The sequence below is a fragment of the Zootoca vivipara genome, chromosome 8 (genome assembly GCF_963506605.1).
Source record: "Zootoca vivipara chromosome 8, rZooViv1.1, whole genome shotgun sequence".
Taxonomy (NCBI): Eukaryota; Metazoa; Chordata; class Lepidosauria; order Squamata; family Lacertidae; genus Zootoca; species Zootoca vivipara.
Genome location: NC_083283.1, coordinates 81792811 through 81805305, shown reverse-complemented (window position 1 = coordinate 81805305; position 12495 = coordinate 81792811). Strand labels below are relative to the sequence as shown.

At 44.8% G+C, this 12495-nt stretch overlaps 1 protein-coding gene across 5 annotated transcripts in view; it reads left to right on the top strand.

Annotated features, from left to right (window-relative positions):
- MTA1 (metastasis associated 1) overlaps positions 1-2859 on the top strand; it is a 57363-nt gene extending 54504 nt beyond the window's left edge. For 3 of the 5 annotated variants that reach the window (XM_035103338.2, XM_060278074.1, XM_060278075.1), the window contains 2 exons: positions 961-1112; positions 2357-2859. In XM_035103338.2, the coding sequence (XP_034959229.1) occupies positions 961-1112; positions 2357-2495 (291 nt within the window). In that variant the 3' untranslated portion in view covers positions 2496-2859. Of the gene's footprint in view, positions 1-960; positions 1113-2356 lie in introns of those variants that run through there. The other 2 variants (XM_035103334.2, XR_004691821.2) reach the window with 2 other exon arrangements.
- The last annotated feature ends 9636 nt before the right edge of the window (positions 2860-12495 follow it).

The window sequence follows — 12495 nt, the reverse complement described above, 5'->3', positions numbered from 1 at the left end:
ATTTGTAATGAGAGAAAAGAAAAGAAATATTTTTTTTTAAAAAAAATTGGTTCACCCTTCTTGGTCCGAGATGGAAGGCGAGATAGTGCGCCCTTGAATCCAATTAATCTTTCTTGCTGAGCTTACTGGGGTTATTACTGTTTGCACACACAACAGCCTTTCATTTATTTTCCCTGTGAGATTTTATTAAAACTTTTTCATAAGACAGTAAGATGAAAAGAAATAATGTGAATAAAACAAAAAACAGAGAAAGGGAAAAGAAGAGGCAGAGTCCTCTCTCAAAGGTAGCTCTTTAATGCTTGCCACCCACAGATAGTGGTGGACCCTCCCAACACCCCCCTTTTATATAGGGTTTCTGCTGTGCTCCAGTACAGTCTGGAGAAATGGGACCCCTCCAACTGCTAATGCTCTGCCTCCTGCCAGGGATATCTCACATGATACTGGATGTTCCCCTGCCTCCCATCAGAGCAGGAATTTACAGCAAGAAAAGTTCTCATTTTCTGTCCATTTAAGATCGGGGTTGGCAAGGTTTACCGGCCACGGGCCGGATCACTCCCGTAGAGGTCGTCCGTTGGCCAGCCTGGCGCACTGCGATGCCGGAAACCGCGGCTGCACATGTCCACGGCGCCGGAAATTGCTTTTGCGCATGCCCAGACGCTGAAAAGCGCGCCTGCACAGAAGCGATTTTCGGTGTCTGGACATGCACAGACGCAATTTCTGGTATCAGCGCTTGCGCAGACGTGATTTCCGGCGCTGCTCGGCGAGTCCCCGTGCTGCGGTAACTTGCTCAGCATGCGGCTCAATTCGGGGGTGGCTCGTGGGTTGGTAAAACAGTCTTCGTGGGCTGCATCCGGCCCATGGGCCACACGTTGCTGACCCCTGATTTAAGAGATACTTGTTCCCAAAGTGGTTTTTGCAGGGATCCATAACATTTTTGTTGTTGTTTATATATTGCGTTAGGGACCAAATCGAAACTTGCTGCTCAATGGGAAATCATACCAAACAAAAGTCCGGTTAATCCGTGGTGGAACCATGTTTCCAGTGAAAAGGAAGAGGATGAACTGGATTGACGCTCCTGACGATGTTTTCTACATGGCCACCGAGGAAACCAGGTAGAGTCCGTTCTGTGGTTCTATTAAGAGCAATCAAATGGAATTTACAATGGGTTAATGGCTGAACTTCTGAAAAGATAGAGTAAGATTGAAATGAATCAATAGTGTCTTTTTTCAAAAACAGATCTGGTGAAATGGCCGTCTTCAACCAAAAGTTGAGTCCTCCTTAGGCTGCTGTTCTGAATTTACCACTTAATTTGCAGAAAATTCTGCATACACTTTTCAACTTGCAAACCTAGTATCACAGAACTGCTAGTAAGAGAGTTTGCTTCTTCACTGGCTGCAGTTATTAATGACTCACTCAAGGAGGATAGAATCGTAGAGTTGCAAGGGACCTCCAAGGGTCCTCTAGTCCAGCCCCCTGCAGTGCAGGAATCTCAACTAAAGCATCCACGACAGATGGACATCCAACCTCTGCTTAAAAACCTCCAGTAAAGGTTTAGAAAACATATTTTAGCAAGCAAGCAAAGTTAAATGAGAATTCGATAGTAAAACACACGTAATATAATACATAAAACACATAACTAGGGGCACATGTTGTGAGGCCAGACACGTAGGTTTTCATGAGTTAGGAAGCTTTTAATGCAAACAGCTGTATTGAACATGGCTTAGCCATGCTAGACAGCAGATCTTTTCATTTTGTCAGTGTCACTAAGGACGGCAATCAGCTCTCAGAATTTCTTTAATAATTTGCCATTGGAATTCAATACAGCTTTCAGCATAACATTGGTGCAGAAGACAGAATTGGGATTCAAGTTGACCTTAACAGTTTGAAGAACTGAGCCCAAACTAACAAATAGAATTTCAGTAGGAACATATGTAAGATTCTGCCCTTAGGCAGGAAGAACCAGATGCACAAATATAGGATGGGGGACATCTGGCTTGCCAGTAGTACTTGTGAAAAGGATCTAGGGGTTAACTGACTTAACTGATGCAGCAGCAGAAAAAAGTAAATACTATTCTAGGCTGTATTGACAGAAGTCTAGTGTCCAGATCAAGGGAGGTAATAGCACCATTATTATTTTTTAGGACCCACCCTATTTTTGTGATTAGAGGATGTTTTAAACTGCTTTTAATGCTTAGGGTGAAAAGTGGACAATAAATTAAAATTTTAATGGAACAAAGGAAACTGCATGTTTATACAGCTCCCTAACTGAAGATATCTTGAAGCAACTGATAAAAACAGGAAAAGGAAGTTACAAGTATCTAGTCTCTGACAAGATTTTCTTTTCTTTCTCTCCCAGGAAAATCCGCAAGTTGCTTTCTTTCTCTGAAGCAAAACAAGCTGCAAGACGGCCTTACAAGCCTATTGTCCTCTGGCCAGTAACAGGTTTACATCTACAGCAGCCTGTGAATGATGAGCCAATAATCATTGAGGACTAAAACGAACCTGACTAAGGCTTGAAACACTGATGGAGTTGCCAGCAAACTTTTCCAAACTCCCACATACTGTGCTGTAAGTTCTGTGGCCGCAGAATGGGAATCCACTGTTGATGAATGAGAAGGAACAAAGCGACGCCAATATGGGTCCAAGACGGAAGTTGGGCCTGCTCTCGATCTTGATGGCCACAGACGACACACACGTGCTCTTTCTCCCTTAGCAGATTTTCTTTTGCTTGTAGTTTATTCTGCTCTTTTTGTAAGCAAGTGGGAAGCAATGTAAATGTAACTTATTGGAGACATGGATGTTCTGCATATTCTGTTTTCTCTTTTCGTAAAGCAAGACCCTCCATTTTATGAGACTGTGGCGCTGTGTTCGTGTGTTTCTGTCAACAGTACCATTTTGTGTTTATTTCTTTGTAGACTAAAGTGCCAATGTGTGTCTGTTACACCTGGAAATATAGGATTTAGAAACCAGCTGCAGGTTTGGTGGGCTTCTTGTTCCTGGTTCCTTTTGGTTTCAGGAAACTTTAGGCAGTTTTGCCTCTACATGGACGCATGACAGGGAATTCCAATGGACAGTATGAGTATTTTGCTACAAGGGGGCCGCTGTGTGTGTGTGTGTGTGTGTGTGTGTGTGTGTGTGTGTGTGTGTGTGTTTGAAACGAGCTGTTTCGGTATGAGACATCTAGCGTTTAAAGCTGTCCCTCCTCATCCCAAGTAGGATTATTATTCATGATCTCTGTGTGGTTTCATGTATAGCATGGGTAGGCAAACTAAGGCCCGGGGGCCGGATCCAGCCCAATTGCCTTCTAAATCCAGCCTGCGGACGGTCCAGGAATCAGCATGTTTTTACATGAGTAGAAAATGTCCTTTCATTTAAAATGCATCTGTGGGTTATTTGAGGGGCCTGCCTGGTGTTTTTACATGAGTAGAATGTGTGCTTTTATTTAAAATACATCTCTGGGTTATTTGTGGGCATAGGAATTCATTCATATTTCCCCCCCCCCCAAATATAGTCCGGCCCCCCACAGGGTCTGAGGGACAGTGGATTGGCCCCCAGCTGAAAAAGTTTGCTGACCCCTGATGTATAGGATTGATTGCGGTCACAACAGCAGCCACACGGGGGAATCTAAGGGGATCTCTTGTCATTATGGGGTTTTTTAGTCTATTTTGTGGGTAGGGAGTTAATTATGGTGCCTTTACTTTTGAGAAATACCTCACTTTCTGTGTTCCAGTATTTCCCCCAGCATGGCTGTAATATAGCAGGCATTATTTACTTGCCCTGGTTATAAGGGCCTGGTTCCCATCTTGGAGAGGCACTGCCATTCTCCAGCAATTCTGGGGTTATGTTTGGAAAGTTCTGCTTCCCAGCAAGAATGATACCAAGGTTTCCTCTCAGCTTGTCTTGCTGACAGGCAGCAGGCTTCTAGCTATAGCAATTTGAATTTTACTTCAGCATCTCATTTAATTTGTGGGAGAAATGCATGCTTTCAGGCAAGGGACATCCCATACTTGTCTGTACACTGATTCAAATCCTGGATAAAAATGTTTTCTTCTTGGACTTCCGCTCGTGCCCGTGGGAGTAATGGCTGACCCGTACCATCGCTCCCGACTCCCATGGGGAATTTTGGCGGCTGCCAGGGGAGTAAGGCAGTCCCCTGACCCCCCCCCGGGTTTGGATGGGGGGGGCGCTGGCCCCGCGGATGCTCCTTAACCCACCCTGATTTTCTAAGGGGTGGGGGGGCCTGGGCCGAGCACCTATGGGGGTTGGAACTCCTGGAGGCGACCCTATGCGAGCACAAACGCCATGATCAAGAAGAATATTTAGATTTTAAATCATGGACATGCTTCAAAGGAAAGGGGAGAAGATACTGCCAGGATTTTATCAGCTTCTGAGTGAGAAGAGAATCGAGGGAGTATTTCATGAAGAGAAAAGAATGACTGGGACGGACTGAAAGGGAAGTGAACTCTTTATTCTTATACTTTAAGACGTACTTATAACCTTCCTGGACGGACTGCCTGATTATTTTAAAAATGTTTTCTTGAGGAGAGAAGGCCTTCATCTCCAGCTGGAGCTTCCAGGGCTTGGTTTCTCCCTTCTTCACCAAAGTTACCAACAACTGCTATATTTAATAGATCTGGACCTCAGTGGTTTTACATCCAGAATAAAAGGTGTTTCTGAAGGAGCCGGCAACTCTCTCCTTTGAAAGTCTGTGAACATTTCTAGTGAACCCTCTCACTATGAACCAGAAAGACAGCTCTTACTTCCTTCTATAAAATTATACAAGATTAATTTAAATCTAAGCCAAATCTCGCTGTGCTAGAATTTCTTCCCATGACTCTTAAGCATCCCCACCACATATGGAGAACATTTGCAGGAGGAGCATTATACAAATTCTTACAAATAAATTGTGTTACAGGAAACTTGTTGAGCCTCATAGGCACAAAACAAACTAGATTTCAAAATGTAACATAAAAATCAATCATACAGTGGTGCCTCGCTAGACGAAATTAATTCGTTCCACGGGTCTTTTCTTATAGCGAAAAATTCGTCTAGCGAATCCTATAGGAATGCATTGAAATTTTTTTGAAATTTTTTTGCCCATAGGAACACATTAATTGAATTTCAATGCATTCCTATGGGAAACCGCGATTCGCTAGACGAATTTTTTGTAAAACGCATTCGTCTAGCGAGGTAACCTCCGCTGGAAAAATCCTTTCGTTAAGTGGAAATTTCGTTAAGCAGGGCATTCGTTAAGCGAGGCACCACTGTACTTTAAAAGGTTTTAACATATATACATAAAGAAATAAAGAAAATCCTTAAAACACATACCCAAAATTTAAGTTGTCATCTTTTTTTAAAAAAAATAATCATGAATTATTCAGAGAAGGAACACAGACAAAACTCAGATCAGGACCAGGCGAGGACATCTTCATTTAACCAAGCAAAATGCCCTACCCACTTTACCATACTACAGTAATCTTGCTTGTCACAGACCATATTAGTTGTGTTAGGTTATTGTTTATTCTTTGTCACGTACCGTGTTTCTCCTAAAATAAGACACGTCTTATATTTTTTTTCCTCAAAAAACCCCACGGTGGCTTATTTTCGGGGGGTGTCTTTTTTTAAAAAAAATTACCTGTAAGTTGCTGCTGCTGCTGAAGCACCGACAAAGAGCCCAGCAGCGCGCGCCGAGTGAAGCCCCGAGCCAGCGGGACCCGCTGAAGCGCCGACAAAGCGCCCAGCATCGCCGCGCAGAGCGCCCCGAGCCGCAGCAGCAGGAGAGGGATTCAAAGTGCTACAGAGCACTGCTGGGTCCCGCTGGGTCGGGGCGCTCCGCATGGCGCTGCTGGGCACTTTGTTGGCGCTTCAGCGGGGCCCGCAGCACACACCGCTTTGAATCCCCCTCCTCCTCCTGCAGCTCGGGGTGCTCCGCATGGCGCTGCTAGGCGCTTTGTCGGCGCTTCAGCGGGGCCCGCAGCACGCACCGCATGGAGCCCTGAGCCAGCTCCACTGCAAGAGCACGATGTGGGAGGGGAGCCTCAGTTGCTGCAGAGCTCCGTCCTGGGCTGGCCAAGTGACCCGGAAGGTGCCGGGAAGTTGGCAGCCCCGCAGACACAGCACAAGCCCCCTGACCGCGTGCGTCTAGCTGTCAGGGAGCTTCCCACCGAGGAAGCCTTCGCACCCCAATTCCGGGACCATCTCTCGCTGCTTCTCCCCACACTGCGCCACACTCACACACACACGCCGCGCGCGCTTTTCTCCTTCCATCTCCGCGGACAATTGTGAGAGGCGCAGGCGTCCACGTGGGGCCGGGAAGGGTTCAAGGCTGGCAAAATGTGAATGAGAAAGAAGAGCGCGATTCAAAGGTTCTGCTGGCGCCCGGGAGGGAGCGACGGAGAGCGCGAAACGGAGATCGGGCACGGGGCTCGCCAAGGAACCTAGGCGGGGGAGCCAGCCCGGCAGTCCGGCAGCTGCGCTGCGCCCGCACGAAGCAAAGTGCAGCGAGGGAGCGCCGCCGGCCCCAGAGCAGCGCGACGTTGCTGGGTCCCGCTGGCTCGGGGCTCCACGCAGCGCGCGCTGCTGGATGTTTTGGCGGGGCTGCAGCAGTTCCGGGCCCCAACCCGACAGGCCTCTTCCTCTTCCTTGGCGCCCTCCGGAACTGCACTACGGCTTATTTTCGGGGGATGTCTTATATTTTTTCAAGGCATGAAAACCCTGCCATGGCTTATTTTATAGGCGTGTCTTATTTTAGGAGAAACACGGTACCTTGAAAAATCAATAAAAAGAACTTCAAAAAAGAAAACAAATTCGTACTTGGAAATATTAAAACCAGAGCAAAGTCTCTTCACCTGAGCTTGCCTGTTTCCCTGGCACACACACCCCCCCCAACTGTTGGTTATGATGGTCAAATAAATCATAGGTCCATTTATCTATACCTTTGGGTATAGGGCAGTAGTGTATAGAAATTAAATAAAAATATCTTCATGGTATCAACAACTGAATACTTCCATCCACTGATGAATTAATACTCTTAATGCCTCCAAATAAATATTTATCATAACCCATATGAGAAGAAATCCTGAATCAATTAACCATTTGCCTGATTTTGTATCAACTCTTCCCATGCAACTCTTCCCATAGACTCTTCCCGTGCAAAAAATATATGCTTATTTTGATTCACTTGGGATTTGGTTGCTTAAGTGAAGGGGATTTCGCTGGGTTTGGGGCTTCACAACATTTGGATATATGTCCTCCATTACATTTGAAACAAATAGGTTTCGGATGGAGCCTTCCCTTTCTTCTGAGATTGGGTTTTTCATCCCTTTCTCAAATGACCAATGTGAGGGAGAGCAGCTACAGACAGCCTCCTCCCCTCTTAAGCTCAAGCTCATCTCCCAGCGCCAGTGGGAGCAGGGAGGGGGATGTCTCCAGCGGGGAATCAGTAAGTAGAGGGCATGGCTCAGGTAGGGTATCAGAGCCATTGCTCCGCTCAGGAGAGGAAATGGGAAGCAGGGAAAGCGCGACCAGAAGACCGCTCCCGCCAACGCCGGAATTGCGCAAAAAGCGGCGGGGGTGGAGATTCAATGTTCCCAGGCTACTTTGCTGGAGGAAAACGCGGGAACCCCCATTCGGAGGTTCTGACCCAGACTGACAACATGTACATAGTACTGACTCTGCACTGTAAATAACTTTCACCAAATAAAAGCATGAAAAGGCAACGTCGTAAGGAGTCGTTACTCTAGAGTAGCCGCTACCGCGCCTGTGACAACCAATGACATCAGTTAGGGTTACTTTTGGTTTGTCATCTGTCCGCATGGCAAATGTCTCAAATTATGTGACTCCAAAAAGTAGCAAACTCTCAGTACACCATCCGCTTTAAAATCTGCTTGTTCCAGTTCCTCAATAATGGCTAGGAACTCTGTCAAATGATTGTTAGTCTTTCTTGGACTCAAGCTTTAATTGGAATAGTTCCTTCAAGCTTGATGAGAATGTGTGCTTGTAAATACAAAAGGCTGGTAAATTGCCAGTCATCTTGGTAGCAGTATCGCAGTGTTTAGCGCGGACCATCTGGGTGTCTGAAAGACTACCCAAAATAATAGACACTGCTATGTCATTCTGTTCCCATCTTATTACTGTTGCGCCAGCTCTAGGCTTCTCTTCCTGGATGCAAGCTATAATGCCTCTTACTTTCATAATGGTTTCCAACCTGTTCCATTGAGTAAAATTATTCTAAGCTGTCTGCAGCTTTGAGCAGCAACAAGGTTTTGACTATCATAAAAAGAGACACTTCAAAGAAAGAAAGAAAGAAAGAAAGAAAGAAAGAAAGAAAGAAAGAAAGAAAGAAAGAAAGAAAGAAAGAACTTCTGCCTACTGCACAAGAGGGAGGAGGGAGGATTTGATCATCTCTGGTATTTAGACTTATCAGGGAGAACAATAAAACAAAAGCTTCTCTCTGGCACCTCGTGGTTGAGAAAAATAATCATTTTTTTAATTTCCTTCATCAAGCTGAAACCCTGCATAATATCCCTCACTAGAATCTCAATAAAATATTCCACATATTCTGAGCCCATAACCTGTGTAGTTATTTGATTGGTTTAGTAAAGAAGAATTTGCTGGATAGCTAGATCCAAATGTAAGGCAGAATAAGAGAGAGCCCCAGGAGAGGAAGCATGGGAATGTAGGCTGTTAGACCTTTTAAATACCCTGTTTTAATGCACTTCTTAAATTGTTCATCACTAAAGGTGAGGGGGTGTAACCTAGCTTAGTCTAGGAGAACAGCTTACTCTATATTCTTAACCCCTTCATGCATTAACTAGAGCTCTTACTCTATATTCTTAACCCCTTCATGCATTAACTAGAGCTAAGCATGCTGAATGAGGCTGAACTTCCCACATAAACTTCTTAAAAGCCATGAACTCTAGAGACCAACACACCCTGCGTTTCTGAGACAGTTACCTTATAAATTACAATGTAAAGGCAGCCCAAACTCACCAAGTCTCCCATATCTCAGAAGAGCATGCTGGACTTTCACAACTCTGGTCCATAACTTTCAATAGCATGGGTTCCAGGCGTCTTGCCGCAAGGGGAATCCAGAACCCTGAGGTTGACACACACACACTGCAGTGGTCTGGTTAGGAAACTATATTGAAAAAAGTAGGGGGGAAGCAGGCAGAAGGTTGGAACAAGACTACGCAATAAACCAGAGCCCTGTGGCTCTGAAACTGGACTAATCCTAGCCTATTCATTACAATATAGCTGTTTGGTTTACTCATAATCAGCAAAGATGGCCAGCTCTGTTGAAAGTTTGGTCTGGATTCCAGATGCTGAGAGGGATCAATGCTGCTTTTTAAAGGCTCTCTTCCCCTCTCTTTGGACCCTTGACCCTTGTTGGATAGTGGGAGGCCAGAGCCGGTTGCTCAGGTCCTGCACGTCTTTCAGGTATGGGGTGTGTGGATATGATATGATATGATATGATATGATTGATATAATATGTCCAGTCTCTTTGTTTTCAAAAGAACTTTACTTTCAAAAACATATAACTGAGAAGAACACATCTACAATCTCCTGCTTATTCACTTTGTTCCTTATAGAAAGCACAGGTTTCTTCCTCTTTCTGCTTCACCCTAGACCAGGGGTAGGCAACCTAAGGCCCGTGGGCCGGATGTGGCCCAATCACCTTCTCAAACCGGTTTCTGACCTTGCCCTAGACCATACCGCCCTCGTCAGAAGCATCCAGGGAAACCTCTCTCAGCAGCCATTCTCCTCACATAGGCACACCCAGACAGAAGAAGCAGAAAAAGCTGTTAAAAACAACAGTTTCTGGAATAAGAGTCACAACAGAATGGAATGCCCCATGCGAAAAAATACACAGCAATTCAATAGAAGCAAACATTCCCATTCCAGGAAATTAAACTATTATCCTAAAAAGGTGGGCATTTGACGAGCCTGTTTTGCATTTGAAGAGGAGATATGTGACAAGCTGGTTTAGAGAAAGCACTGGAAGATCAGGGACTTTCTTTGCAGCATGGATGAGATCTATGACCCCTCTCGCCCTCTTTATAGTGTGGGCTTCCAACAGCCTCCTTTTTTGAGATGCTGAGTCGGAACCTTTTTGCTTACTTCACAATGTAGCACTACAGTTCGTCTGTTTGGCATATTGTACAGGCTGGTGATGGAAATCAAGATACTCGTTTAGTATTATCCTGATGCATTTCTGGGTTGGGGGCACTCAGGAGTTATCACCCAAAGCAGGTGACTTTAACCCTAACCTTGACACTTGACCCCTAAGCCTGATCCTGACCTTTCATCCCTATATCTTGACCACTAACCGCTGTCTCTTGACCCTAACCTTAACCCTGTCCCCTTGACCCTGACTCAAACCACAACCATAACCCCTAAGCTTGCTCCTGACCCTAAATCTAACCTGAACCCTGACCCTTGAACTGTAACCTTTAACCCCTAATCCCCAGATCCTGACCCTAACACTGCAGTTGGTGTCTCAGATACTAAACTAATGGTATAAGGGTTTCTCAACTCCAAAGTTTACTGTGTATTTATAGCCGTTTGCCTTTCCGTTTAATTTGCATAGTCCATATGACATTACCCTCAAACATTGCTAGTAATGATGCTTTATTGGGTAAATTCAAGTTTACCCAATAAAGGGACAATCCAATACGGTGGGAGAAATCTGGGGTGATAGATTATTTGTTTCAATGTTTTGGGAGGCTAGATTATCACTTTTTGCTATTCCTCTTTTCATACCTACTGCTTCCTCATAACTATTAATACCTTTCCATACCTACTTGCTCATAACTATTTCCGGGTCAGGGATAGATGGATAGATAGATAGATGATAGATAGATAGATAGATAGATAGATAGATAGATAGATAGATAGATAGATAGATAGATAGAGATTTCTTTAATCCCTCTGATTTGCACAAAACCAGAAAACTGCCGAGGTGTGTGCTGATTGATTATTTATATTAATTTGCATACTGCCCTATGCCGATAAATCTCAGGGCGGTTCACAGAATTTACAGCTGGGCCCTGAACATTTGTAAGAAACAAGGGGTGTGCACAGTTATATACACACAGGACCCATTGATACTTAATTGGCATAAAATAACTCACAAGTGAGAAAGTGGGGAGAAGCACAGAAGGGAACACCTACTGGCAATGCAAGGGGAAATGGCCAAAGTTGCTCCTCATCTAGAAATTAGATTATTATTACTACGAATTTTAAAGAAAGAAGTTTTACTGTTGCAATTTGTATTTTGGGCAACAGATGGCAGTGTTGTGTTGTAACGCTGCTGAGCTATTATGGAGGGATGATGTTTCCCTTTCAAATCAGTACAGGCAGGATTTTTGGATTTGTGGTTTTTGCATCCTGATAATGTTTGAAATGCTAGCATATTTGCATTGTACTTTTTGAGGGGGGGGAAGGATTTTTTAATTGTAATTTTTGGAAGGTTTTTTGGGGGGGGGTTGGGGGTTTTGATTTTTAAAATGGCTAATAGCAATTCAGTTGTTGATGAAAGCCCCAAATTGCCTAAGGTGACCCAAGGCAATTGCAGTGCAGACAATGGGGGTGGGGGGAGCAGCTTTGATAGACTATATATACGCGGGGCTGCCCTCGAAACTGACCCAGAAACTCCAGCGGGTGCAGAATGCCGTGGCAAGACTCCTTACGGGGTCCCAGGCACGGGACCACATTCATCCAGTGCTTTACCAACTGCACTGGCTCCCGGTGGAGTACAGGATCAGGTTTAAGGTGCTGGTTTTGACCTTTAAAGCCTTATGCGGTTTAGGACCCTCGTACCTACGGGACCGTCGCTCCCGGTATGCCCCGCAGAGGACATTAAGGTCCACAAATAATAACATACTGGAGATCCCGAGTCACAAGGTGGCTAGGCTGGCCTCGACCAGGACCAGGGCCTTCTCAGTACTGGCCCCGACCTGGTGGAACGCTCTGTCCCTGGAGACTAGGGCCCTGCGGGATTTGTCATCTTTTCGTAGGGCCTGCAAGACAGAGCTGTTCCGTTTGGCCTTCGGACTGACGCAGTCCGACCCCACAGTTACCCTCCCCTAAGGTTTTATTTCATAATGGCTTTATCTTATTCGTAGATTTTTAATTTTAAAATTGAATTTTAACATTGTATTAATCTGCGTTTTAACTGAATTGTTTCTTTTATACTTGTGTTGATATTATTTGTTGTTAGCCGCCCTGAGCCCGGTCTTGACTGGGAAGGGCGGGGTATAAATTATTATTATTATTATTATATTTTAGAACACATTAATAAAGCAAAATCCAGTGAAGGTAAGGCCTCAAAATTCTGGGAGCCTCAGAACAAATGAGCAGTGTCTATCGTCCTAGATACCTCCCAATGAACGTGAGACAGTTGTTCAGATGTACCAAAACTTAGAAAAAAACATATGGATTCTCCATCAAGTGTTCACAGTGTATCTTTGTGAGAGATTTATATTATTTGAATCT